The sequence below is a fragment of the Chrysemys picta genome, chromosome 1, assembly GCF_011386835.1.
Source record: "Chrysemys picta bellii isolate R12L10 chromosome 1, ASM1138683v2, whole genome shotgun sequence".
Taxonomy (NCBI): domain Eukaryota; kingdom Metazoa; phylum Chordata; order Testudines; family Emydidae; genus Chrysemys; species Chrysemys picta.
In genome coordinates this window covers 330825059-330845163 of record NC_088791.1, presented here as the reverse complement: position 1 = coordinate 330845163, position 20105 = coordinate 330825059, and the positions used below count along the sequence as shown (strand labels likewise).

Sequence of the window (20105 nt, the reverse complement as noted above, 5' to 3'; positions counted from 1 at the left end):
GTACACTGTTCCCTTGGGGACAGCAAACCCGGTATTACTGTGAGTGTTCAGGGGATAAAGGAGTAGACGCCACCGGGAAATGCTTCAAAGGAGCTCAGCAATTGGGGTACACCTATTGTTAACCTGCAAGCCAAAGCAAGGGCTTGCATAGCCCAGAGTAGAAAGTTTGGGTGGCTAACGGCCTGGAGGTGTCAGGGAGGTGACACCCAGTTCAGCACAAGCAAGTCTCTCTCTCTTGCTGGAGGGTAACAACCTAACTCACTGTGCTGCACACCCAAAGAACCATCACAGGACCAAAGGCTGCTGCCTTTTAGGTAAGATTTTTGAAGGCACAAAGGGCAGTAAGGCCCCACGCTTCGGTTGAAAGTCAATGGGAGAGTTGAGGACCTAATTTCCTTTTTGCCTTTGAAGTCCCCCCCTCAAATTATAATCATCATCTAAGGGGCATAAGTATTAATGATATTTAGAAACTTAGCAACTTATCTATAGTACATAAGGTGTATTTGAAATGTATTTTACTGTCTGGTATTAGTATTGTACTCAGACAATCTTATTTAGTGTATTGGATACTGTGCTTGTTATCACAATCCCCAGAGCGTATTGGACTGTACTTAGTCCTTTTATTGCTGGATACAGTGTTCTGAAAAGCAGGACTATAGTTCTGATGAATGACAGAAAACAATATCACCTGCAAGAAAAAAATCCAAACCATGACAGTAAAATAGAAAATATTTTGAATGATTGACACGCCATCAATATTGCTTTCCTTGTAAAAAGTATTTCCCATAGTATCTACCCATCCGGATTTAACCTTTCAAGTGTCTTCATATTATGCTGAGAATGGCAAACATAAAAGATCTTGAATTCTAACGCCAACTCTGACACACACTCCTTCTGTGGCTTTGGGCAAGTAGGCCAAAAATTTTTAAAGCGGTCAGTGACTGAGATGCCTCCGGGTTTGGGGGTTGTGGTTTGTTTTTTGTTTTTTCTGCCCAACTTGAAAGACTTTGGGACTAGATTTTCAAGAATAGTTCAGTGCCCACAATTCAGTACAGCCTCCCTATCCATTTTACTTTAAGCACATAGAGAAGGTCTGTACTTTCCCAAATCAGGGCAAGGGCTCCGAGTGGAGGCTCAGTGCCTCTGAAATTCAGGCTGCAAATTGACCACTCAAAAATGGAGGTACTCCAAATCAGAGGCCACTATCAACTATCTGGGCTGTAACTTTTCTTCCTTCGTTTCCCCATGTGTAAAATCATCTGCTTGATGGGAATCAGTAGAGGAAAGCCTGCTGATGAAGAAGTCAATGCTTGAAAAGCCCAATGGCTGCAGGCCTAGCAGATCCCAGGCTCCCTGCTTACTGGATGATTGTCCTTTCCAGACTTTTTTTTTTTTTTTTTTTTAAATGTTGCCAGCTATGAACATAACTCCAAACAAGCAGCTGGGCTTCCCTATGGCAAACCTAAAGAACCTTCTTCCTCCTCTTTACCAGTCTGTAACAGGGTCCCTGCAGGACCCTCCTGGCTCCTCCCCCCACTGGGCTGAAAAAGTCACACAGAGACCTCTAGTGCAATGTTCACCTGGTGCTTTTATTTACAGGCTGTGCTCCCACCACCTTTCCACCATACATGTAGTCCCCTTTTTACAGCCCACCAGCAGGAGAGAGAGGACAAGCGCTCTCTCTCTCTGCTTCCCCTCTCTGCCTGTCCTCTACTACAGCTTCCCTCTTTCCAGCTCCTACCCCCTGGCTTCCTCCCCCCGGGGCTCTTATCCAGCCCCAGCCTGATGAGGCAGCAGCTGTTCCAGCTTCCCCAATCAAGGCCAGGTGGTCTACTCAGCTCCAATTCACCTCCCTTAATGGGAGCTGGAGTGACAAAGGGTTGGCTCAGCAGTTTTCTGCTTAGCACCCTGTCACACCCTCCCTCTTGTTAGGTAAAATTAAGCCATTCTGTTTTAAAGCACTGTCTCATTAACATGCCCCCAAATTCTTAGGCCAGCACTGTGATTAGAGAAATGATCCTGTGGGAATTTCATGATTATTGTGTAGAAGGAAAAATTGTTTCACAGGCCTGCCCAAAGTGCCAAGGGTTACTCTGGAGTTTAATGAAAGAGACAAAGTAGGTGAAGTAATATCTTTTATTGGACCAACTTCTGTTGGTGGAAGGCACAAGCTTTTGAGCTACGCAATAGCTCTAATAAAAGGTATTACCTTACCCACCTCGTCTCTCTCATATCCTGGGACCCACACAGCTGCATCAACACTGTTAACTACTATGGACGATATCAAATTCTGGAGTTTAATGTCCAATAGCAAAATACCATACAGAATTTAACAGAGGGGGAACAAATAGGTTTTACTCAAATTTAATACAGCTTAACAAAAATGACTCCACCGACCTACAGAAATTGATAGCTATCCTATGGAATTCTATACTGGGGATATAATTCTCTTGATATTATAGGTTGATTCTATTACATTTTAACAACATAGGAATTGCAATACTGGTTCAGACTTGAGATCCATCTAGTCCAGTATCCTGTTTCTGACAGTGGCCTGAAATCAGAAACTTTAGAGGAAGGTGTAAGAACCCCACAGAAGGCTGATAATTTATCCCCCTACTTTCCCAATGCTCCTGTGCCAAGCTCAGCCTCAGTGGCATGCAAAAGAATAATGATACTACTTAATAACAATTGAACTCAGTGGGACCAATCAGATGCTTAAAATGTAGCAAGTGCTTAATTGGATCAGGGCCATTGTCCATCAACCTGTGAAAATTCTGATATTCCTGTACTTATTCTAAATGCTCTGTTTTTCACCCCAAACCATGTGGCTTTTCCAGCATCCTCACAAATTGTGCCAGCGATCCCCAGCTGTTTTACATATATACGCTGGTCACTGCTCTTGACTTCTACTTTTATAGGCATATCATCGACCATGTATTTCCAGCCTGGCCGGGGGGGGGGGGGGGGGGGAACGGGAAGAGGGGAGCGTGTCTCAATTCCCAGGTAGGTCAAACAGCTAGCAAGGGGTCATGACCACCTTGCCGTCCTCATATTGCTAAACGGGAGGGAGACTCTGGGCAGTCACAGAGTACGTAAAAGCTTCTGTTATGGAACAAGTTGAGAAACACTGGGATAAACTATGATATTTTAAAACATTTTACTCAAGGCTATTTACATAGTTGTATTTTGGAGTTCTGAAACGATTCTTAAATGTTAATTGCATTATAATTACACTTTGGAAAGCATCTCCTAATTCTCTGTTATTCAATAGTCCAGAATTGCTTAGACTATCAAAAGAATACATTATGGCTTTTGATTATTTTTGAACAGCTAGTGGAAAAACATCAGTAATTTAATATATATTTGCTTTTGGACTAGCTACTGCAAGGCTTCTTGCACCTTCATCTGAAGCAGCTGGTTATGGGCCACTGGAGTCACCAGACCACTATTTTGACCTAGTGTATCAATTTCTATATTTTTATGTTACGTTTTATCTCAGAGGAAATATTTAGCAAACAGTCTTAGCCTTTGAAAAGTAAGGTCTATAACAAAGATGACAAAACCTTAAAAATATATCAAGCAAGAAGAGGGTCACACCAGACAGTTCCTCCTAAAATCTCTCCGAAATATTAGATATATTTTTATGTTAACACTCAGGTATTGAAGCTTTTAAGGGCCTGGTCCAAAGCTCATTAAAGTGAATAGATAGACTACTACATTCATATCCACCAATTATCAATATTTCAATCCTGCAGTGATGGAATTAAGAAACTAATGGCTACCAGTACAGTTACCTTAATGACAATGGTCTCATAATGCTACCATTGAATCTACCATCTCTGCAAGTATTTGGAATGTTTCTCAAGAGTTTTTTAAAAATAGCTTTTCCCAGTTAACCACATTGGAATATATCTCCAGTACAATGTATGGCTCCCCATAATGTTAATAGTAGTTTGCAGAAAGATTAAACTCTCCTCTATGGTTAAGAATAGGCACTTTAAATGAGTAAACATATATTTTTTCCAAGTCCTGTATACGAAACTGTAAGAAATGTCAATACAATATTTATGATAAATTATTAAATGGAAAGAAAAGCAAAACAGAGTTGTAGTTGGGTACCAATTATTGAATGAACTGGGGAGGGAAGTGGGCAACATTTTGCGAATCACTTTTCCTCATTAACTAACATTCTATAGACAGGTTTCAGAGTTTCTATAGACAGGTTTCTATAGACAGTAAACTTGGAAGATGAGGACTGACATAACGTGAGATCATTTCCATGATATATGACCGTATATCATTCTAAGACAGAAGCTACTTGGCATCCAGTATTCTCAGTCCCATTTTCATCATTTATAAAATCTGTCTTTGTATTCAGGTCTCTTTTTTTATTCAGACAAATGGTGGAATGCCCACTGTGGTGTCAAAGCACTAAATTTCTTCTTCTGTTGGGTTCTCATCTTTAGACCATCTTTCTGGAAACCAATTTGGGTTTGGGTTTGTTGTTGTTTTTAAGTTGCAGGACTCCCAGAAGTACTTTTAGTGTCCTCAGTCTTGCTCGAAGCAGAGAGTGGCTTAGTCCTTCTCAACCTAGGTGTCCTAGTCCTTCTCAACCCAGGGTGACCTCAGTCTAGAAATCTCTAGCTGAATGTCCTCCACTTCAGATCTTTCTCATAACAGGAGAAATGCAGTATTTAATGAGAGGGTCAAGAGGCTGACACCTTCCTAAATGCACCCTGTGCAATGCATGTCTATTCTTTTTCCTATTCTCTATTTTAACAGACTGTTGGGCAAATCAGGGCATTACATGCAGGCATATACGAGTGTAAAATCAGCTGTGTGTACATATTGTAGGAGGGCAGAATTTGACCCCCACATGAAGACAGTATCCCAGCAACTCCATCTACTGCGCCTGTTATGCAAATATGTTGGCAGCTTGGAATTGTCTTTGAAGCTGTCACATTGTTAGGTTGCTGGCTGTGCTTGTGTGGGTTGCCTCATGTGGGTTTGCCTTTATTTCTGAGGGATTTTGTTCTTTCATCTATTGAGAGAATTGAACCCTAACAAACTTTCAGGATTACCTGCTCTCTTCTCTTCTCATGTCTTTTTTCCCCATGTCTTTGTGCGTTTGTATGAATAAATATTTCATGTAAATCCTATGTGCTTATGGTTTATTTGCATATCAAAAATAAGGTAATGCAGCCCTCATGGAGGTGTAGTTTACAATATAAGTGGCCTAGTGCTATAATACACATGAAACCCGCATTTTGTATTAATGGGAGTGAGGGAGGAAACTAAAACCTTCAATAAGTAAACCATTTATCTGGGCACAGGGTTGTATTCATGAGTTAGCCATGCTGGGGCCTTTTATTATGCAATGTTAGAGTGGCATGAGAAGCAAAGTAACATTGTCACCATTAAAGAGTTATTACAGTAGCAGCATAGACCACTGCTTTACACTAATTATTACGAACAGATTCATAAAGTGAAAAGCCACAAGAACGCTCATTGAACAGCTATGACCCAATACCTTTTCATTATTGCTATTAATTATTATTATTATCATCATCAACCTTTTGTAGCCTGGTAGCACCTAAAGGTGCCAGCAAGGACTGTGGCACCATTATGCTTGGTGCTGTACATACATGTGGGAAGAGACAATCTCTGCCCTGAACAGCAAGAAAGAAACTGTGGGAGGGAAAAATGTAGGCACAGAGAAATGATTTATGCAGTGCAATGCCACACGGAAGGCCAATGACATCACCAGGATCAGAACCCAGGTCTCAAGTCCAATTCCATGCCCTAGTCACTGGACTATGCCTCATCTTTTTATCTAGACCACTATGAAAAATTCATTTTTGCCTTTAAATTATATGAGGTCAAGCTCTCCCTCAGAGAAGAGAAGCATGTGCATCTCCACTTGGCATCAATAAGAATTGCACATACTTCTCCAAGGTCACAGCTTAGCCCACTATGACATTTGTCCAACATTTGTCCCACAGCACATTGAGATGATTCAGGATTTGCATAAAGTTGCAGTGAGAAGTAATATTTGAAACAAATTTATACTTTTTTTTTCTTGTAAGATCTACAAGTATCCATTACATTGACTCTGTCTCACAGTCACAGAGGGCCCACTGGGCACCAAATCCTACTACTTTGACTCCCACAGCCCCACCAGATGCTAACCCATAAATACGGACCACAGGATTATATATTTCTTAGATAGGGTCTGAGTCACAAAATTTGGATCTGGATTTTAAACACAGAAAGATTGGGGTGGGGGCCTGGATCTGGGTCAGGCAAATCATGTCTTCACCTACAGCAACATGTAGAATACAGTCACGGGATGTCCAGCTAGCACTGGTATAAACAGCAGTGTAGACAGTGAGACACAGCTTAGGCAATAGAGTAGAGTGCCCTACATGCCTGAACTCCCAGGTTATATACCCTATATGGCTCTCTACACGCCCAAGCACATTTTTAGCAGTGTAGTGTCCTGCTGCATCCCCTCTTCCAGAGCCTCTCTCTCCTGAAGTGAAAGGCTGCGGCAGGTGGGGGGCAGTGGGGAATGGCTCTGGCAGTGGGGAAAGGCTCTGGCACCTCTCATCCTTTGACATAATCTATAAGACAGATAAGTAATCTAATTGTGATCTAATTTTCAATGCTGTATAAGAGACAGAGCATAGCAATGTCACTCCAGGAGCAGCTGTGGGAAGGAATTAACTCCGTAACAATTCCTTCCATGCAGGGATAAGTAAGTTATTGCAGCTCTTTAGGAGATGCAGTTCACCACCCCACCCCTTGCACTAGCTTAGCTCCATGGGCTGGCATGCATGTGTGAGGCGACTCATCCAAAGCCTTGTCCCCTCCTCATCCACTCACTAGTGGGGAGAGGAACAACCCCATGGAAGCTGCTCTTTCCTTCTACACAGGACAACAATCCAGACACTGTGCAAGGTGTGAGGGAAGACCTTGCACCCCCTTTAAGCCATTTTGCCCCCAAGAAATTTTTCTGGATTAATTACTTAAATACTACTTTTAATCAATATTAGTTGTAAGTAATTAATAGGTATTAATGTGACAGCTGCCAGCTTTGCTGATAGACTGGGGACTGAACCAGGGACTTCTGGAACTAAAGAATTAACTGCTACAGCTTGAGCTAAAGAGCTCACAAACCTTGTGTGGTGCTGTAAGAGACTCCTGTCCTTTGTGGATTGAGCACAGAGTGAACCTGTAATGCACACACTCCAGTGGGTTACACGAACACACTGTAAAGCCATTTTTAGCTCCTGGTTATTTTAGCCCAAAAGAGGATGGCAGTACGCTTGTGTGGAATTTTACTTCCACATTTCTGCTGAGGGCTTCACCACTAGAACTATTAGTGAGCTACATTTTGGTTTCCTTTCCCCAAAATTGGAAGAAATAGTGAAAATGAATTGACCACAAATATTTCCAGGACTCAAATTTCACACCCTCATTTATTTTAAATGAGCCCCTAAGCAAAGGAACTTGTACAAACCCTGGATCAGGCCTGTTAGTTGTGACAGTGCCCTACCCTGCTGATACGTCTTTCAGGAAGGAAAGAGCTAAACCCTCTGCCAAGAGGTCTTTCTTTGTGATACAGGCATTTAGTAATTCTTAGTAAAGGTCACTTTTTAAATTACTGAGAAAGTCATTTCCCTCAGATCAGCAATCTTGCTTTGATCTTTGAGCAGTCATACTAAGCTTCTCTCATATATCCCCGTATCTAATGCTTAACCAGACATTCCTCACACAGATCGGAGTTTCCTACCAGTTGGTCTTTCATTTGCCTTCCTGAACTGCCCCTCCCAGGCAGAAACCAGGCTCCTGCCCACTAAGTTCTTCACACACTGCTCCCCTCTTCTCTTCACTCCAGCCATACACATGCTACCTATGTGTTTATATGGCCCTCCATTGCTGTAGCACCTGAGTGCCTCATCCTCATTAATGAATTTATCCTTACCACACTTCTGTGAGATAGGGAGATATTATCCCCATTTTACAGTGAAAGAACTGAGGCACAGGGTACATTACATGCCCATGATCACCAACAGATCAGTTGCTGAACTGGAAATGAAACCCGGCTCTCCTGAGTGCTAGACTAATGCCCCTATGAATTAGACCACTCTTTGTAACACTAAGGTGGATTTGGCCAGACCTTACCCATGTATAGCTGAGCCACTTACACACATCCAGTCCTACATAGGCACAGCTGAGCTCCTTGTGATCAATCCCACTTCCCAAACTGACTTGCTCCTGCTCAGTTAGCTTCTCCTTGCGCAGCTAAGTTGCATGCTCAGCCATTTCTTGCACAGAGATGCGGCTTCTTCCCGATGCACAACCCTGCCTGCTTCTTGAGCACCACAAAAATCTAGCAAATTCAACAAATTAAGGGCTAGCGTGCCCTTACCCCTGCCATAGCCAGGAAGAGAAGTGGGGGGAGGGAAGAGGGATAAAATTCCCTCCTCCTTTATGTGGCTGTATTAGTGTTATCCCCATCATAGCCCCTTAGCGCTCAATGGAACAGAGGGACCATGCTCCCCCGAGGCAAGGGACTGAGAGGGCTGGTGGTGGCAGACTTCTTTCCCCTTCCCCACATGCCATCTAGTGGAGCTGGATAGATGCACAGGCAGGAAGTATACTGTACTTCATAAAGGGATGTTGCAATTTTAAATTACACACACAGTCCAAGAGGAAAGTCCTGAAGAAACTGTGCTTCACAGGAGTGGGTCTGAGGCACGATGCCTCCCAAGGCACCTTCCCAGGACTATGCCAAAGGGCATGATCTAGCTCTATTATACTAAGGAGAAGGTTGCTTTTTTTGTTTTGTTTTGTTTCAAACCACTGTATGGTCAGGGATAGTATCCTAAACCAAGCTATTCAGAACGGAATGCAAAAATTTTTTTGCAAGGTTCCTTTTTGGAAAGAGAAAGTTATTGATAGTTAAGTAGCATGGGGAACTGCTGTTAGATGCAAATTAGTGGATTTAAATTAAAAAAAATACCGAAAAACAATAAATCCAAAGTCTCAATCCTGTCCTCAGCTGTACTGGTGAGAAAGTGTCAGGTATGAATGAGAGGAAAAGAAACTAGGGCTATGTTTTCACTACAGAATTAACTGGAGCTTTCTACACTTCAGTCAACTTGTCTTGAGTTAGCCTCTCTCACGTGAGAGCAGCCTCACTGCAGAATAACACTTTGAGCAGCACAGTGGCTAGATTAGCAGCACAGAGTGGTCATGTTAGCAGCTATTGTAGAAGTTTTGTTCAAATATCAAAAAAAAGAGTCTTGACTGATGGTGAGGAGGACTAGACAAAGCCAGGTGCACAGTATGAAACAGAACTTTTGCTATTAGAAATGAGTATTAAATAAAACGAGGAACAGAATGCGGATATTGCCAGTCCCTGACCCAATCAGCCAAACTGTTATTTAGCCACATAACTAAGAATAAAATGATTTAACTCAACAAAATTAATACTCCAGATTTCTTTTTGCAATATGTTCTGCAGACAGATACACTGTTTAATGGATGTATTTCTTGTACTCTAAATCAGTGCCATCTGTAATATTTCCTGTCTGGTGACCTGAGGAAGCCACAAGCAATAAGCACAGATGGATACAGCCTTGTGTACACATCTCTACTAAATTGAATAATTGCAGGGTTAAAATAGCACATAATTTTTTACACTTGAAATTCAGTGTACTCACCTTTCCATTTGGGGTTGAATCCAATCCCACTAGGCCTATAAGGTAAACATTTGCTGAGCATTTAAAATGTTTTCCATGCATTTAAAAAAAGCCTTAGAGGGCTACTGTCACTTAAACATTTTCTATCTTTCATCTCTGTAGAATACTACCACAGATAGGCAATGCAATCACAGTTACTACTGAGAATGCTGAGAGTTTAGTGTTCATTAACAGTTACCTTTTTCTCAAAGTTTTTGGTCACTGTTCTTTGTTCGACCTATGTAAGAGAAAACCAAAGTTCAGTTGGCATGTGACTCCAGGCCCAAGTTCTGTCTGCATCAAAAATCATACTCGTGATTAAGGCTAAGCTTTTGTCATGGTTATTTTTAGTAAAAGTCATGGACAGGTCATGGGCAATAAACAAAAATTCACAGAGGCCGTGACCTGTCTGACTTTTGCTGCTGCATGGTTTCTCCCACCACCGTGGTGGCTGAGAGCTGTGGGGTTCCTCCTCTGCCCATGGCGGCTGGGAGCTGTAGGGTGACCATATTTCCCAAAGAGAAAATGGGACACCCCAGCCACTCGCCCAAGGCATCCCCCTCCCCTGTGCGAGGCTGTTGCCCATTGCTGAAACCCGCTTCTGTCGCCTGTTGCTGGAACCCTACCAGGGCCCCACTGGCTGTCAGCTCCAGAGTCTTGCAGCCTCTGGGGCTGAAGCAGAGAATGTCATGGAGGTCTCTGGAAGTCACAGATTCCGTGACTTCCATGACATCTGACAAAGGTAGCCTTACTAATGATTTATGGAAGGTATCTGTGTGTAAAAACTTGAGGGGGCAAGGGGAGTAAACCCATGATGGAAGGATATCCCCGTGGTTAGTGGACTAGCTTAGAACTTGGTGTGGTCTGCCCTGGCTAAACTGCACTAGCTGGTATATGGGGGAGGGGACAGATCCAAAGCTGCAGCCACTTCCCACCCCTGCCCACCTACCTGTGTGGGAAGAAGAGTTGCAGCTCACCAGTAGCTGCTCTCTCTTTCCCCAGGCATGTCTGGTGACGCTGGACTTGTGCAGTGGATTGAGGTGGCACTTTGGACCTTGCTTTCCCTGGGTAGAGGCATAATCAGGTTCATGATTCAGCCCCCTACCTCAACCGGTTAGAAGCCATTTTCCAAGCGCTTCTTAAAAGAGACATTTTTTCCCCCTCACAGAAATAATGCACAAAAAGGCCCCACCACTAGACATTATCTAATGCTTCAAAAAAATCTTCTGCAGTTTCTGAAACCTCTCCTGTTTGTCACCCCTCACACCATGGTGTGTATTTCTAGGCTCACTGCGCTGTGGCAGAGTGGTTGGCCTTAGGCCTTCTTCTTTGCAACACACCCAGGGCTTGCCCATGAGCTCACTAATGTACATCGAGGTGTAGCTTATTGATTAAACTGCCTCTCAGGAACCTTACTGCTCACTTATGTTGGGGTTACTATGCCTGCCTGAGCCAGAGTTCTTCCATGTTTAAACTCTGTCCTTCCATGTTTAACTCTGATCGACCTTAACAACCAACGACAGGAATTGGAATGTGTAAATAGCTAGTTAGCAATTACGACCTTGTTCATTTCAGGTACCAAACAATAATGATGAGGTTTGCATGTTTCTAGCTGGGGAAGGGGTAATAAACTAAGGGTAAACAGGACCAAATAACTGTTTAGAGAGAAGTTACTAACAAGCTAGATTTATAGCCCTAGAATGATTTAGTTGCTTAAATGTATAAACATGCCTTCGGTAGAGAGGGGAGGGGGAGTAGAGGGGAGGTGGTAGAGAGGGGGGCTTAGTTGTAAAATGTATAAAGAAGAGAGAAACTGTTTTTGCTGGTGTGCTCGATTTGAGACTTGCCTGTCTCCTTGCACCACTTTGAGATCTCAAATAAACTTTGATTGTTTCTCCACCCCGGGTACGTTTATTGGCGTGAAGCACTCCGGGCACCGAACCCCACTGTTGCTGTCCTCGGGGCCATGTGCCGGCAACACTTATCAAATAAACATGCCATGCTACCAATACGACTCAAATGCTCAGCTGAAACAAGCATTGACTTTTATAGTCAAACAAATGCTATTGTGCTGAAACAAGTCATCTTTAGACAATAACAAGCTGGAAAAGAAATAGATTCTCTACTAGCTTCAGGAATGGGAATGTATTACGGTATACAGACTCATCCTGAGAAATGCATCAGTCCCTTTACATTGCTCCTGCTGAACAGATTTCCAAAATGAGGATGGCTCCAGTGAAGGGGGAGTTTCCAACAGTCACAGAGCTTTGTGCAGCCTCCAGGATCAGAGGTAACGCTAGGAGCATTTCCTGGAGACAGCAGGCTATAAAGAGAGCATGCGGCACTCCATTAATCTCCAGTTGGCTGACAGCCCCTCGGGGCTCCAGCCAGCTTGCTATCGTTTAAAGCAGGCCCAGGTTGGGTAGCTGCAATTAGTTTCTCCCAGCTCAGCTGTCCCTAGTGGATACAGGGCACCACTGATTTTATATCCTACTCATCACCCTGGGCTTTTTATTGCAAATGATAGCGCCCCCCTCCTCCCATATTTCTCTTTCTGAATTGTGAAAAAATAAGTTTCTCAAATACAGCTGGGAGACATTTTTAAGCCAACACTTTTTTCAGTGAAAAATGCAGATTCAGGAACACCAAAATGCTTTGCAAATTCGTATTCGTTTTGCCAAACGTTTGCTGGAGGGGTGGGGGGTAAAAATTCAGAAAAAAAATCAAAATGTTTGATTTTGACATTTTCTAAACAAAACTGTTTGATTTTTAAGCATGAAACAACTATGTGTTAAAAAATGTCCTTTAATTTCATTTGTTTTAAATTCAAAAACATTAAAAAAAATTGAATAAAACGTTTCTGATTTTGTCAAAACAAATTTTTTCACTCAACCAAAATGTTTTTTTTTTAAACTTTTCATTTCACCAAACCTTTCTAAAATTGTTGGTTCGACTTGAATTTTTTTGACGTTTTGAAATTGCCAATGCACTAAAAAATCCCTAATTCATGCAGCCTATTCATAGATGAAGTTAGTATGATCAGGTGCAAGAAAATGCATAAATCATTCCAACAGAATAGAGTCTTCTTTTTAATCCAAAGCTGTTTACTATTTAGACTTCTAAAATAAACCATCATCCCAATATGCCACCTCAAACATTCTTACAACTAGACATGATAACCCCCGAATAGAACCTGCAGGGCCGGCTCCACCGTTTTTGTCGCTCCAAGCGACCCCCAAAAAATTAAATTAAATTAAAAAAAAAAAAAAAAAAAAAAAAAAACGACATGATCGGCAGCATTTCCCGAGAAGGACTGAGGGACCTGCCACCAAATTGCAGCTGAAGAGCCGTACGTGCCGCACCAAGCACCCGCTTGCAACGCTGGTGCCTGGAGCCGGCCCTGATAACCTGGAAACATACTGTATCGTTTAGCAAAAGTAGGAGGTCACGTATATTTAACCTCTTTTTTTCCTTTTATCTAAGATCTACAAGTATCCATTACATTTACTCTGTCTCACAGTCACAGAGGACCCACTGGGCACCAAATCCTACTACTTTGCAAATGAGCAACTCCTAATAAAATCAGTGGGAGTTTGAGGTTTACATGAACAAAGCACCAAAGTGACTTTTGAAAGTCAGACTCAGCCTGTGAGGCCGGAAACTTAGCCTTTTGAAAATGTGAGGCCTGAAACACCACCATGTGTTAAGTGTAAAAGGAGGTATAAAAGGCGATGAGTACCCACAAGTGCAACTGAAGTCAACAGATTCTCTGTAAATCAGGCCACAAATGGATGGAATAAGGCAAGACAACATGGATGATACAACAGAGCAACCTCAATAGGAAAAAAAATAGCCATAGTAATGGACTCACATTGGTTGAAGATGCAGAAATAAATAAGCAATTACAATCATTCAAAAAGGTGTGACGATGGTTTCGTTCTTGTGATGGGTCAATGGGAGAAGGCAGGAGCCCATGTAGCCATGCTATTGTCCATTGTTCACCTTCCAAAGAGGAATAGGCAGCATGGTAAAAAGGGCAGGAAGCGTGATCTGGGAAGTGGATAGAGGCCTAGTTTCTACAGCTGACAAGAGCCCAAGCCCCATATATTCCAAGCCAACTGCACCGAGGTGCTTCCCTTCCACGTTCTTCACAGGTTCACCCTTCCAGTACAGCCGGCTCCAATGCCATGTTGCTCTTTTTTCTGCCAGCTGTACAGCATGCTTGTGAACCTTCCAACAGAACCTTCATTCTTAGGGCAGCATATGCTCGCCTTTCCAATTGCACTTCCTTGGAGGGAAAGCATGACATAGTCAAGTGACTGTTCTGAGACCCCTTCATGTAGCCTGGCACACCCGCCTTCCAGCCCCAAGGTCCATTAGTTTATGTGGAATGTGTGGCAAATACACAGAGGCATACTGCACATACAGCAGTCACCTTTCCTCTTTGTGCAATCACCATAGTCTCATTTCCTGCTTGATTAATGCAGCTAATATTTTCCTCTCTCCCCTTTCCATGCAGATGGAAGTGAGCGTTTGAGCCAGGATGCCTGACCACCAGATCATATGAAAGAACAGCTGAATACTTTCTTTAGAACAATGCTAATGGAACAGCACTACCACCAAAGGAAAATAATCATTCATAAATAATCTCTCCATTTTGAAGAGACTTTTATTTCATTTCCACACAAAGACTAGACCAGCTGTGTCTTAAAACATTCAGATCAGCCATAGTTTTAGTTATTAATGGGATCATATTTATATGCATTTTAAAATAATGTAGCAAAGAATAAGGATAACATACATCAGAAATAATTATCTATATATTACAGCCATTCTCGGAAAAACTGTATTATGCAGCAATACCTTCCAAACAGGGACTCTGTGTACAGTGTAATGTATACAGACAAACCTCTCTGGTATCTATATCATAGATGACAAAGATTCTGCTAAAATGATATCCTGAACTTCAGGAAACACACACGCACAGTACATAACTTGTGTGTGTGTGCTTATGCACGCACAAGCATGTGCACATGACCCAGTTGTACTATGCATATCAGTGAACGCCTATCATTATACAGGGTTACTCACCTGCCTAGAAGCAAAAACTCTCCAGCCAGACCCAAGCGCCTCATGGCCATTAGCAGCCCTCTCACAGTCATGCCCTCACAGAAGCAGGCAACCACTCTTGCCTTGGGCAGGTGGCTCCTTAGCTTTTTCAACAGCTTGTCAAAACTCTGTTCGCCAGCATTGCTATAGATCTTGTAGGAATGGGCAATGCAGATCCCCTCCTTGGCCGACATATCTTTGAAGGCTTCCATTCCACTCTCACCATAGTTTCCTAAATGGAAACAAAAGAAACCCACACACTGTAAATACATAGATTCAAATTTCAAGAAGGTTTTCCATATTAGGAAATAAAAAAAATCAGGTTACATGCTTTGGTATTTTAATGGTGCTCACATCACTGACACTAATAAGGTACCATTAAGAAATATTCTTTTAAAGAGAGAACACAATGCTTACAACAAAATGTTTATAAATCACAGAACTAACCTAACTCTTCAAAGTCTGCTAAATTGACTGAATTAGCTCAGTTGCTTTGAGGTTTTTGGCAGTTTTTAAAAGGTAAAAATAAGTGTTCAGAACTAATTGTTTGTTTGTTGTCTTCCTGCTTTAAAATATTCTGAATGTTAAAAAAGACTAATTAGCAAAAAAAAGTGACTTTGTACATAATGCAATCTGAAGCATACCAGTATTTTAAACATGCTAATAATGTGTGCGTGGCGCAAGTAATCCTCTGAGGAAAGGTCCTTTTCTGCGCATCTCTAGAGAAAAAGTGGTAAAACAGAAGACACAGGGGTCATGGTAAGTTAAAATGCGGTTTTTCATTTTTGTTTTTTTATTAAAGTAGAAACGTAAACCCAAACCAGAATAGAAGAACTTTCATGCTTTCTCCGATGCTGCCCCTCACGCACAGGAGAAGCTCCTTGTAAACATTCACAAAACCCCTCATTGTCTCTTTCAAATCCTTCCTTAAAACATTCCTTTGCTAAACTTGACAACGATTTGTTGTCCTGAGACTGAGGCCTAACATGCCGACCAATATTGTCTCATTGTTTCCTTGTCTCTCTGCCTGTATTCACCTGTTGCCCCTTGTTTTTGATAGCAAGCGCTTTGGAGCAGGGACCATCTCTTTGTTATCTGTTTGAATGGCACCTAGCACAATGGCATTCAGGTCCATGACTGGAACTACGAGGCACCACCACAATACAAATAAGAAGAAGATAGTGAAGCCTGGTCTACACTGGCTGGGGGGGATTGGTCTAAGTTACGCGACTTCAGCTATGTGAATAATTAGCTGAAGTTGACGTACTTAGATCGACTTACCGTGGTGTCTTCTCTATGGTGAGTCAACTGCTGCCACTCCCCCGTCGACTCTGCTAGCGCCTCTCGCTGAGCCGGAGTACAGGAGTCGACAGGAGAGTGCTCAGGGATCAATTTATCACGTCTAGACTAAACGCGATAAATCGATCCCTGCTGGATTGATCGCTGCCCGCCAATCCGGCCAGTAGTGAAGACATACCCTTAGAGACCAGGAAAGTGAGACTACCGCTGGGAACCGCTGATCCTCAACTCATCTGTGTTGGCACCTCGGGGAAAGAAGCTCTAACCAGGTGCAGACTTTACAGCATATCAACATAATACAGGAATATACTAAAATAGTGACAACGGAAAGATATCGCGTTGAGTGGTTAGAGCTGGATCCAGGAATTTGGACTCGTGAGTTTTTCTTCTAGCTCTGCCTCTGTCTAGCTTTACAACTTTGGGCAAGTCATTCCAGCCCTCTGCAACTCAGCTAACACATCTATGAAATAAACATCATTTGTATTATGGTAGATTCTCGAGGCCTATTGTGATAGGCACCATAAATAAACATAATAAGAGACTGGCTCCAGCTTGAAGAGCATTCACTCGAAATAGACAGCACAGACAAAGGGTAAGAGAAAGGAAGTATTTTACACAAAGAGAAATGAGGCATAGAGAGATTAAGTAACTTGTGTGTGAAAGGTCATACTGTCAGTTTGTGGCAGAGCCAGGATCTCAACCTAGACCTCCTGGTTTATAGTCTAGAGTTTTAACCACAAAACTACCCTCTCTCCCATATTAGAATTAAAACTAGTCCAAAAATCAGAAGTTCTCCCTGATTCAAATCTGGATGAACAATCAAAATATCATCAATTCTCACAAAACAGAAAGTTCAAAAATTGTTTGATTTGGGAATGTTACAATGTGTCATTTTGGCTTAGTTCAATGTCAGTTTGTTTTCCTCTAAGCTGCTGTGGTCTCATGGAGCTGTAGCTTGCATGTCTCATGACCCATTCTAATCTATGAGCCTGGCTCCTGAGCCAGAATACATCTCCCATGATGTGCCATGGTCATGTGGCTCACGTGAGGCAATGCATCAGTTCATCCAGAGGCTAAGACTGCAGTACATCATGGGAAAAGTAGTCCTGCCAGGGAACCCAGCCAACAGAGTAAATGGAGGTATTAGGTACTCGAACTACAACTCCCATGAGGTCCTGCAGCACTTCAGTCCAACACAAACTAATGGCTAATGGACCCAAAATGAGACATCAAGTTGGTTTGGGAAAAAAAGTATATTTTCTTTTGATTTTCCCAATAGAAAATTCAAAAATTATCAGCAAAATCATAATTTGTTAATGGGAAATTTTGATTTTGCAGAAACTGCATTTCCATTAAAAAAAACTTTTCAGTGGAAAATTTCCATCCAGTTGTAATTCACCTACAGAACTGGATCTTTTCAAGATGTAAAACACTGAACTCCTCAGATGAAAGTGTAAGTACAAACTATTACCTTGAGGCTTGCTCTAAAACTGAGGATAGATTTAACTACAATGCAGCATTTTTAATAATATATGGAGATATACCCATCTCATAGAACTGGAAGGGACTTTGAAAGGTCATCAAGTCCAGTCCCCTGCCTTCACTAGCAGGACCAATTTTTTTGCCCCAGAACCCTAAATGGCCCCCTCAAGGATTGAACTCAGAACCCTGGGTTTAGCATACCAATGCTCAAACCACTGAGCTATCCCTCCCCCCAAACTCAGATGTCTCAATGAACGTCCCAATCATTGACTCTTTTATAGTCAAATACAATTAGGTCACAGATGTACTGGTCATATAATATTTCAAGTTCTTGTAATTTTATTACACCATAGAGTAAGTGGTGTGTAAAGGAGTGGACTCACCCCTGCAGCGCCTCCAGCTGGTCATCCATGGGAATGAGCTCATCCCAGCTCCAGAGCGCCCTCTGCAGGCCGGTGATCCACCTTATCACTGGCCCCCGTGTCCCTCCCTGGACCCCGGTGCCCCTTTCTCTGGGTGCTGCCCCCTGGTAGTACCCCCACAGTTCTGGGTCTCCCCCTCCCCAGGGAGTCCCCCCCACTATCCCCACCTCAGTGTACGGCTACTGCCAGTCATCGTATAGCCCCATACCCCGGGGGAGACTGCAGTATCAGCCTACTCATCACTGGCAAGGTTGGGTTTGGACCTGCTGCCTTGGCCTACGCCTGGGCTGCCCTATGCAGCCCCCAGTACCCCTTGGCCTTCCGCTAGGCCGCAGCCTAGGGCTTTCCGGGCTGGAGCGCCCCAGCCTTTCCCCAGCCCTGCTCCACTTAGGTACTCTGTCTCTAGCTCCCTGCAGCCAGGCCCATCTCTCTCTACAGCTAGAGAGAGACTGTGTTAAGAGCCTGGCTCCCAGCCTGTTATATAAGGCCAGCTGAGGCCTGATTGGGGCATGGCCCAGCTGCGGCTGCTTCCCCAATCAGCCCAGCTTTTAGAGCTGAAGCCCTTTCCAGGGCTGCTTTTACCCTTCAGGGCAGGAGCGGGTATCCACCCCGCTACATGGTGCCTATAATAAAATGAAAGAAAGTGCTTCAAAATAATGAGGCCACTTACCAAATTATGCAGATTTTCAGCATTCGGAAGAAAAACATCCTGATATTCTAACTCTGAAAGTGACTGAGTTTCCAAGTTGGGAAAACTCTAGCTGCGCGGTATGAGCTTGAGGAAGATTCAACAAAAACAGAATGCAGCTTTGCATCAAGGTACTTGTACAAATCCACTTGTCATAATCGTTGCTGATTAAACTACTTAATTAATTATTCATAGAGATTCCCCGGTTGCGGAGTACTTTTGATGAGGTATGTATCTTTAATTTTAGCTATACTGTAATGGTAATGAACACTCTTTGGTGGAAAAATAATCATTACTGTTAGATTCCCTTATATCACAAAAACAAATTAGTCTGAATTTCCTTAAAGCCATGTTTCTCCTCTTGGAAAAAACAAAACAAAACAGTAAAGGCAGAAAATGTTGTAGGAGGCTATGTGAAGTTTTCATCAAGAGTTTCTGCCACACATTTCCCTCAAGGGGAATGGAGCTGGAGATTGGGGAGTTCATGGAAGGGGAGATGCTTGATAAGGCTTCTCAAAGAAACCAGATTTTATTCATATTATGTGTAGGCTTGGAAGGATTAGATTTTTATTGGTAAATGTCGATTTCACCCTAAACACTCAAACCAATGAAAAAATATTTCCATCAATAATAATCTAAATTTACAGATAGACAAAATAAGAAAATGTGGCTTGAGAACTTCTTAGAGTTTGATTTAAGGATATTTACTTTGTATATTTTAACATGTGATGTTGACAATGTGTTCTTTAATGGTTAGAAAGCTTTAACTGTTTGAATCTCAGCATCTACTGTCATTAAATAATTATTGTCTGACCCCACTTGCTGTTCCTCCAACAACTGTGAAAAATTAAGTTGCTGAAAATAAAATAAATGCTTAAAACCCATAATTTTGTGCAACTATGAAATTTGAAATTGATATAAGTTTTAAAAATGCTTAAAATTAAACGTTGATAATATTGATATTATCCATTGAAATTATGTAAAAAAAAATGAAATGTGGTATCTATGTTGTGGTAGTAATATAGGGCCACAACCAGGTTGGCCCCGTTGTACTAAGCTGCAACTGGGTTGCCTAGGCAGCGCTCCCTTATGGCCCCTCAAAGTGCAAATTACCCAGTTACGGGTCCCTGTCAGTTGGGTGCCACCCTTCATGTGTCTGCCGCCATAATGCCTTAAGCCCTCCGCCTATGACACACTTAAGTCCCACCCCTTCTGGGGCATTAGAGTCCAAAATTAAAGGAAACTTGTGAACTTCAAACCAGGATCATCCAAGGATTCGTCAGCAGGACCCCACCCTTCTACTCAGGGCTCATCTCTGTGTAGCCAGTCCCCTTTGTCGGTCTTCCTGGGTCC

The 20105-nt window shown here is 42.5% G+C and overlaps 1 protein-coding gene across 6 annotated transcripts in view; it reads right to left on the bottom strand.

The window, feature by feature from the left end:
• The window catches only part of GRM5 (glutamate metabotropic receptor 5), a 356331-nt gene that overhangs the window by 186339 nt on the left and 149887 nt on the right, over positions 1-20105 (bottom strand). For all 6 annotated transcript variants that reach the window (XM_005304067.5, XM_005304069.5, XM_005304068.5 and 3 more), the window contains exon 3: positions 14844-15093. In XM_005304067.5, coding sequence (XP_005304124.2) covers positions 14844-15093 — 250 coding nt within the window. The remainder of the gene's footprint in view (positions 1-14843; positions 15094-20105) is intronic.